At 35.0% G+C, this 9,854-nt stretch overlaps 1 protein-coding gene across 1 annotated transcript; it reads right to left on the bottom strand.

The window, feature by feature from the left end:
• Positions 1–5,231: 5,231 nt before the first annotated feature.
• GER3 (germin 3) lies at positions 5,232–7,198 on the bottom strand. The gene is made up of 2 exons (XM_006849602.4): positions 6,682–7,198; positions 5,232–5,729 (listed from the first exon to the last, which is right to left on the bottom strand). Exons 1-2 carry the CDS (start codon positions 7,126–7,128, stop codon positions 5,547–5,549), a joined length of 630 nt encoding a protein of 209 aa, XP_006849665.1. The 5' UTR covers positions 7,129–7,198; the 3' UTR covers positions 5,232–5,546.
• Between the last annotated feature and the right edge of the window lie 2,656 nt (positions 7,199–9,854).

Below are 9,854 nucleotides of genomic sequence, written 5' to 3' on the forward strand. Positions count from 1 at the left end.
CAATCCACGCCATTTTTCGAGCTCCAATATTTGGAGCTTCAATATGCACAGTCCATGCCATTTCTAGAGCTTCAAATTTAGCTGTTACAAAAACCTGCATCTTTTACATAAAGAGGGAGAGGTTATTTTCTTGTTTAATAGATTTCCATTTATTTATTTAGTTTTCGTTTTATCTAATTAGTATTTTTAGTAATGGAAGGAAAGATGCCTTTTTAAATTGTCTTCCTATTTACTTAGTAATGATTAACTTCACTTTTTTAGCCAATAATGTTTGAGGGGCCATTATTATATCACCAAAAAATCATGCTTTTTTATAGCTCTAGAATGAAGCAACAAAAGTTTATATAAGGTTGCAACCTTAAAATGTAGAATTACATATGCACCTCAAAAATCTATCGGAAAGGTTGTCTAGTTGAAAAACCCTGTATTTGATCATTTCGATATTGAGATGTATAAATATAAACAAAAAAGTTTTTGAGTCTCAGAAATAGTGCATCTTACAATACATTATCTAGGCCGTCCATTTTCAAGATTTTTATATGTTTAGATCTCCTTGATTTTAATTATTTTTGGAGTTTAAAATCTTCTAATTAGATATGAAAATAGATTTTAAGATAATCCTACGAATTTTTTACAACAAAATTATATGTTATGATAAAATTTGGAGGTGCGCTTTAAGTGGATTGTTTAAGGTTGCAACCTTATAGAAACCTAAAATTAGATTCTATGAATTAATTATCTTAACATTTTATTATGAATATATATATATAAATAGACCATAACTTTTAATACAATGAGATCATAATCACTCTTCTCCAGATTTTAAATGGGGTGGTTGTAAGTATGTTATTGATTTGATTCAAAGTCCAACATCATGTTCAACTAAATTAGCTTGATATATTCAATTTAGGTTGATTATAATTATCATGAAATATAATAATCATGTTGGTAGCATTGGGATTCCAAGCAGCTAGTACCGATGGGCACTAAGATATCGAAATTGAAGCTAGTGAAACGATTTGCTGCTCCTGCGGGAGCATATTATACATTTTCTCCATTGAGTTAAAGGCTCATCTTAGAAATATTTTCTAGTGCGTATTTGCTACCTTAAGGTAAAAATCTTGTTAGAAATATTTGTTTGATCCCATTTTAAGCATGTAGCCTTTAGAAACTAACAATCAATCTCAAAAAGAAAAAAAAACTAAATAGGACTCTTTACGTGCCTAAAAAAATTCGACATCCCTAGATTGAAAAAGAATCCTCTAATTTTTGGAGGGCAAGATTAAGATGTTCAAGACCTTAAACTTCAATTATTTTTTTTCCTTAAATATAAACATTTGATAATACTAGCCTGATCCCAAATTTTCATATTAAAAAATTATTGCAAGTTACTCTTTTGCTTGAGGGAGTTATTGTACAGTATGCTCCTGTGGTACTATACTATACCCACTCTTAAATATTTTTATTTTAATTATTATTATTATTTTTATTTAACTTGGGACCTCAAATCAAACCCGCCACCTCGCGGCAGCTCAAAGGCCATTCCTGCCCTATTTACCCTTCCAACTCTGAGTCCCCATGCAAAATCGAAAACACACAAATAAAACCATGCATACGCTAGAAACCTACAATATGCGTCCAAGGTATAAAACATCTATCTTAAAGATGGACGTAAATAGTTGGTCCATTTAAAAACAATTGTAACTAACCATCCAAATTTTTGTAATATAATTTATTAATTTTAATTTTCAATTTATTTATTTTTTTTTATTTTTTTTTGTATATTCATGATTTTCATGTTAAAGATTTATATATATATATTTTTTATATTCATGATTTTCATGTTAAAGATTTATATATACTCCAAAAATTAGAATCAAATTATATTTAAAAAATATATTTATTGCCAAGCCCCCATTTCTATAATATGATGCTAACTACCTCCTTACTACAAAAGGAAAAGTTGATATAAGGATGCAACCTTATAATGTAGAACTATGGATGCACCTCAAAAATCCATCGGAAAAAGGTAGTTTTAATGTTGAAAAACCCTTTGATTGATCTTCTCGACATCGAGATGTATGACCATGAAAAATAAAAAGATTTTAAACCTCAAAAATAGTGCATTTTACAACATAGTATCTACACGGACCATTTTCAAGATTTTCATATGTCTATTGATCTACTTGATTTTAACCATTTTTTAAATTTAAAAATTTATAATTAGATATAAAAATAGATTTAGAGATAATCCTAAAAATATTTTACATCAAAATTATATATCATGATAAAATTTGAAAGTGTACCTTACCTCTACAGCTACGATGCATCTGTATGCCAACTGCACCCAAAATGGAAAAAGTATATACGAAGATACAAACCTTATATTGTAGAACTACGGTCTACTAAAAAAATAGTGCCAGAGTACAAAAAAAAAAAAGAAAAAAGAAACCTCTCTAAACATCTCTCTCTACAATCTCTCTCCCCCTCTATCTCTCTCTTGCTCTCTCTAAAACCTCATGCTATGATGAAAACTTATTCCAAAAAGAACTTCAAGGCCAGTCATGTACATATTTTGACCTAATCCCTTTCCTATCCAAAGCTTATCCAAAATCTCTAAATTAGGTGGTCCCTCATCCTTATCACTATCTAACCATCAAGTCCTACATGATTAGAACTCCAACTGGATAATTCCTAACCAATTTAGAACTCCTAAATAATGACTTCACTTCCATAAAAATACCCCAATAATTTATTATTTTCAACTTTGTCCTTGAGGGATATTGTGCAGCTGTTGCCGCTCCCGCCGGGCTGCCCGACACCTCTAGGGGTTGGCAAGAAGAGGATTATGATTGAGGGTGATTCCATCAATGTTATCAAGCGGTACAAAGGTGATCAAAAGACGCCATGGCACCTAGTAACAGGTTTTGTTAAATGAGGTAGAGGCCAGGGCTATGCTTCAAAGCTTAATCAGTTCAAAGGTGGCAAGAATGTTATGATGCTTGAGGGAGATCCTATGAATGTGATGAAGTGGTACACAGATCTTCAAAAGGTGTGGTGGAAATAGTGCTGATTTTTAGGAGTGGGCCCTTGGCATACATAGGTAGTCAGTTTGATAGAGCCACGACATGATTTCAAAAATTTCATTCATACACCATTAACATGTCAAACAAAATAAGAAAAGAGAAATAAGAAGAAAAGACGGAGCTTGGTCATGCATATGACAAAACTACAAACTTTTTGGAGCTCTCAATTCCCCAAATTAGAATGGACCCCAAGCTGGTTCGGGTCCTTAGTCTATATAAAGTAGTCATTTGCGGTGCTGCCGCATGCAAGCGCCGCCTCAAGAAATAGTTTCCTGTATACAAATAGTACAATGTTTTGATAGCGCTGTAGCCTTATCAAAATAATTAAAGCACCACCTCAAATCTTGGGGAAAATTGTAGTTATGGTGTCGAAAAACTTTCAAATCAGTTGCAGTGAAAAAAAATTCCAAGCCCTAAAAACAGTGTAATATTATTATAAGAAACATCCATCATCCGTTTCAAATGATGGATGGTTGAGATGAATGGTAATGTGGATAATTTATGTTACTATTCTTTGATGGTTATTCTCCAATGTTCATGTTCGACGGACGGTGGATATCACTTTGATGTACTACATATCATAATGCATAGTACGAAGAGAGCGCATACCATGTAATGAAAAATACATAGTCCACATGGAAAGAGTAGTGATTGAGAGAGAGTGGACCCACCTTTTGCAGCATGTCCTATTCTGGTTGGTGGGCTCCAACTATTGAACCGGTAAAAGGTGGTTAAGTCAAAATCCAAGTACTAATTAAATCGATTGGATCGGATTTAAAATAAAAATAAAAATAAAAATAATAGTTTAAAAATATAAAATATATTAAAAACAATATGTTCGACTTCATTTAATTGGTCGAACCGATTAAAACAAGCCCGTATGTGTAGTCAAACCAATGAAACATTGATTTTGACCTATCTTCGAACGAACATGTTTTTTGTCTTGGAACAAACAAGTTGAGGCATCAATTGGCGACCGATCAGCCCATCGGTTCAGTCCGGTCTTAATAACTATGATCTCAACCACTTCAATAGTTGCTGGCACTCCTATGGATTATAAATTTTCTATAGTATACCGTATTATAGTATACTATCGCTTCAATGGCTGGGGGAATGGGGCCTCTAGACATAGATGAGTGCCACAACATAATATCGAGAATTATGTTCTTATCAAGATATCAAGTTAGCATTAACAATATGATATCCAAGTTCAAATCCTACCAAGGGTCACGAGTTAACTAGATAGTGGTACACATGCATGGCTTAACTCTTAAGATTGAAGAGAGACCATTTTATTGTTGGAAAATAATTAGGTTTTAGTGTTTAAAAACAAAATTTTGTTTTTTCAAAAAATACTCATTTTGTAATTCTAAAGTGAATCCCAACAATATCATATGGAGAAAATTTTCTTAAGCAAGTCTTTAATCCAAAATAGTAAACTAGTGTACTCCTGCCGAGGGAACACCCTAAATGCACTCTTATTTTTAGAAAAGTATACAATAAAATTATTATTATTATTTATATGAGGAGGTCACAATCACAACCATTGTTAACTATTGGATGTGAAATTGGATTGCTTGAGCTTTTTTTTGTTGTTGCAGGGAGGGTGGGGGTCGCATAATTTTTTATTAGGCACAAAAATCAAAATAAAATTTATCGAAATGTATGATATGTCCCTAAGTATTGGATTTTTCAGCTAATCGCTAAGGTTTATAATCTCTTTGTACTAAAATTAATGGTCTTGTAGTATACAATGCTTTATATTCACCATATGGACGGTCAAACTAATCATAGTGTACCTTTATTTAACATTGCATCTCTTTGAACATGAGCTTCTGTGATGGTTTTTTATGGCTCATTTTGCTAGTAATCATCTTAAAAAAAACATTTTAAGCCCTCGGCTATTCATCTTTTTTGGGGCGTAACGGCATCATAAGGACTCATCTTACATGTCTGACATTTTAAAAACCTAAACACTCCTTTAACTTTCTTGTTGAGAACTCACAATAAAATAATTCAAAGTTATGTAAAATCTCTCATCTCCCTTTGTCTAAATGATATAACCATGTGTGGGGTCTCAAACTTTAGATTGGCATATCTAACACTCCTATCTTTATGAGAAGCTGATATAAGTGCTTTTGTATCTTCCCATGCAAAAATCTCCAATTTATTCAGAAAAAAGCTATTCTTTTTCTCAAAACAAACACAACATACCTCAAAGCCCACATTCATCCCACAAGATAAATATTACAAGGAGAGAAACCACAGCCAAAACCCACTTAGCTATACACAAGGGAGACAGAAGAAATAAAATACACAAAAGGAGGGGGAGAGATGGAGTAAGGCACATAAGAGAGATGAAATAAAGCACACTAAATGTGGGAGATAGATCAAGAGGAGGAGAGAGAGATGAAACGAGGCACACGAAAGGGGGGGAGAGAGAGTGGTAGCAGGAAAGGCTTAACCAGAGCCACCAAGAATGCCTTTGAGCCTCTTGACCTCAGCATCGGACAAGAAGGTGGTGCCCTCAATGAGTTTAGAGGGGAAGTTACTTCCGAAGAGAGCGATGGATGTAATTTGTAGGCCAGGAGTTGGGCTACTAAAAGTAACGAAAGCCAAGGCTGGAATTCCTCCAGAATTTATCTGCATTTCAAAGTATTTGAACAATGTTAGCTCTTGCTTTTGGCTAGATTTAGAGTTTTCAAAAGAATTTTTGAATTTCGTAACATGACTCAAGCCATCCAATTTTAACATCTAATTACTAGAAGTAATTGTGGCTTCCTTGTAGTAAAGATATGCGGTCTCCTATATACAATCTTTTGGGAAAAATATGTTGGTACTGTTTTATTTGACCATGATTATGCGATGGTTCAAAAATATACGATATTCAAGCGGAGGTCTTTGTCCCCTTTATTTTTCATTTTTTTTTTTCAGGTTTGTCTAGGATCCGATGTTTTAAACATCATCCAGCATATTAAAATTTTTTTTTATTTTTTTTTATATATAATAGTTATAGGTTAGTTCAATGTAAAAAAAATAAAACGTAAATTTTGTAGGGTGGTTCAGTGTTCCAAAAATCGAACCGGCTTACGCTTTTTAGTCGGTATGCCTTAAACTTTTTTAAAAAAATGAAGTCTGGACGCGGTCCGCGTTTTCAGTAACATGGTATGTGTTTCGTTGATGTACATGCATTGGTAACAGTAATATGGTTCCCTGAACATGTACCAAATTACCAATTAAGGCCAATTAAGATTGTACATGTATAAGTACTTGGTAACACGACTTCTTTAACATGCACCAATTAAGTTTTTCACTTTTAAACCTCATTTTTTTTTTTTTAAGGTTGAAGGCGGTCCGATGTTTCTAACATCGAACCAACTAAAGATGTAGGGCAGTCACAGTTCGATTGTTTTAATATCGAAGCGACCTACGAGTATCAAAAAATTAAAATCATAATTTTAATATACATTCTGACATTTAAAACATCAGACCTCGAACAAACTTTAAAAAAAATAAAATAAAATAATATATATATATATATATGAGAGAGCAAAGGACCTCCACATAAATACTGAGGGGGGGGAGGGGGGGAAACCTGAAAATGCAGCAGCCCCTGAGGAAACACCATGACATCCCCCTTCTTCAAAGTCTGGAGAAACACGTTATTCGCGGTATCAACAAACCCAGCACACAAAGTCCCCTGAATCATAACCAGAGCCTCATTTCCAGCAGGGTGAGTGTGCAGTGGAATGACGCCACCAGGCAGCACGTCCAAGCGAGCAAGGGAGAGGCCGAGGCCATTGACGGCCGGAAATTGAGGCGAAAAAGCCGGGGTTACTGCTGCTTTTATGATGTTTGATGTGTTCCCTGCCACGCCCAAGCCTGTGAAGTAGAAATCATCTGATGTTAATTTTGAGGGACTTTTGCAGGGGAATCCTGAGGGGGTCGGGGGTAGAGAGAGGTCAGCTACACAGTAGTCCAGGGATGAGGCATGGGGGAGGAGGAGAGAGAGGAGGGAGAGGAAGAGGAGGAGAGGAGGCATTGTGGGTGTAGAGAGAGAAAATTCTGAGATAGAGAGAGAGAGTGTGTGTGTGTGTGTGGTGATGGCCTTCGATGAGAGAGTAGGGGAGGGTTGATTTATAAGGCATTGGTGCTGGGAAATGGACAAATTTTTGCTTTTAACCTTTGGATGGTTGTGTTTATTGAGGTCCCTATTTTCTCCATATTTGCTTTTCACCTTTGGGTTGGGTGGTGTGTGTTTATTGAGTTCCCTATTTTCTCCATATTTGCTTTTCACCTTTGGGTTGGGTGGTGTGTGTTTATTGAGTTTCTCTCTCTCCTCTCTCTCTCTCTTATATTTTTACTTTTGGATGATTTGTGCTTATTGTTTCTAGTCTACTACTCCCTACTCTCTCTCTCTCATCTTTGCTTCTGCCCAAAGGAACTTCTCTCCCTCTCCTTGTGATGCACTGCTCTCTCTCTCTCTCTCTCTCTCTCTCTCTCTCTACCATGTGATGCTTGTGGGGTCTCTCTAGACCTTTTGATGACTGGGCCCCACCCACCTCCTCCCTCCCATATTCTTAGAATGGTTTCTTTGTCTTAGCTCCCATTTTATTTCTCTGATTTTCTTTTTAGGGTTTCCACCTGTGGGTGTTTTATTTCTTTTTTTCATCATAGCTCATAAGATTTTGGCCCTTTTTAGCTTGCCTGATTTTATAATATGGGTGAGGGTTGTATAAGGGGGCAAGCTTTCTATATTTCCCCTATCCACCAGTCCGGAATGTTAAGATAACTTTGATCACAATGTCCCATCTTTATATTATTTTATTTTTAATGTTTTATATAAAAAAAACTTTGACATTGAATTTTAGGCTTTAACTCCTCTCTTAAACACACGACTATAAAAAAATATTTTAAATGAAATAAAATGACCAAATACAATGAGAATTTCAGGGGTTTTGATTATTATATTTTATCATAAATATTTTTTTTTAGATACGCCCCATGGAGATGGTGGCACGTATCAAATTTCAGATTCATGTAATTTTATAGAAAAATATTAAAAATAAAATACTCTAAGGCATCAAATTTTATATCAAACAATAAGTGGTCAACTTGATCTAAATCGGACTACTTCATCTAAAATATTTTAAATATTTTATACTGCACATTTAAAATTTAGTTTGATATGTAGTTCTACTGTCAGAATCCTCATGATCCCTAATTATAGAATTTAAAATTTCAAAAAAAATACGAACGTATTTATAAACACTTGAAAATCTTGATAACTTGTTACAAAATGCACTGCTTTTAGGACTTAAAACATTTTTCTTCATATATACATATCTCAAGGTCGAGATGATCAATTGGAGGGTTATTTAATATCATAATAAGGACTTTCAGGTGCCCAAACAATATCACATCTTTAACCACCTCATTTTAAATCAAACGGTGAATAAGGACTGTAGCCTTGCTAATGATATGTCCTTGATGATTTATTTCCCTTCATAAATGATAAAAACCACCGTAAAAAAAATGGTTGTATGACGGTATCGGACCATGCGAAGTTTGAGCGTGAGAGAGAAGTTTATGCATAAGTGAAATGTTTATATCATTAGATATTTGAAGATGGAGGGGAAATGGACAAGACAAAAAACAAAAGAAACCATTAAAGCTTTAGAGAGAGAGAGAGAGAGAGAGAAAGTGGGAAGGAAAGGTTTCACAGGCACTACCAAAATTATTAAAGGAATAGAACAGAATATGCCATGGGCATAATAATTTCACCCACCCATTGTTACCAAGAGGCTAAATTGGCAGGCCTATTATTATCAAGGAACTAAATTTGTAGAGCCTGACTCGTCATACGTTTGCTGGGGCTTTGATTGGCTTGATTCAAGATAAAGATTAAACTTCCAATCTGTTTTGACTAATTAAACCCATCAAGTTTGACCGGCTAAATAAAGTAGAAAAAATATTTATAATGAATTTCATATTATTGAACCATTATTTCTAATTCTTTTTATTTTTTTAAAAATACAATGCACCCAACCGTCTCCTGATAACACCGTAATCCCTAAAATTTCACAATTATGTACCTCTCAAGACTTATCCCTAAATTGGATCAGTTAGGTTAAAAGAGTCGCCTTCGGAATCTGATGTAGAGCACATGGGAAGAAATGGTGTACACACATAAAGACACGTAAACACAGCTGGAAAAGCCTGAAAGTCTCTCTTTGCACTTCTAATGACCACCATATATATACGAGTTGTGGGGCAAGGGGTCAAGGGGGTGGGAGGAGAGAGAGGGTGGATGAAAGAGAGAGGGAGATGAAGATAAGATTGACCGGATGTAGTGGGTTGTTTTTGTGGCAGATTGGCCATTATCAGGCCTTCATGGGCAATGAGCAGGTCAAGAGAAAACCTTTTTGGCTGTATTGTGGTGGGAAGATTTTTAGTAGAGAGAAAATCTCGCACCATAATATAGTGAGAGAGCACAAACAAAATCACAGCTAAGAGACTCTGTAGGTCATTGCCATTGCGTGTGCGGACCGACACTTGATGTTGGCACATCCCTAGACTGCTAATCAAGATCCAAAACAGTAAATTTAACATTAGAGAGAGAAAGAGACCGTCAGGAGTAAAATGTAGCCTTATTGCTGAGAAAGGAGTAGCATTATTGCTGAGAAAGGGACGGCAGATTATAAGTCGGTGTGCATCCATGTGTCTTAGAGAGAGAGAGCATTTCTTTATGAAAGTGTTCCACATCAC

Source organism: Amborella trichopoda, chromosome 4, assembly GCF_054954075.1.
Source record: "Amborella trichopoda isolate Santa Cruz 75 chromosome 4, AtrichopodaSantaCruz75HAP2 v2.0, whole genome shotgun sequence".
In the NCBI taxonomy this organism is placed as follows: domain Eukaryota; kingdom Viridiplantae; phylum Streptophyta; class Magnoliopsida; order Amborellales; family Amborellaceae; genus Amborella; species Amborella trichopoda.

Coding starts and splice junctions, on each gene's coding strand:
- GER3 (XM_006849602.4), bottom strand. CDS start 7,128: ATGCCTCCTCTCCTCCTCTTCCTCTCCCTCCTCTCTCTCCTCCTCCCC. Junction 5,730..6,681: donor AGGGGCTGCTGCATTTTCAG/GTTTCCCCCCCT, acceptor TTTGAAATGCAG/ATAAATTCTGGAGGAATTCC.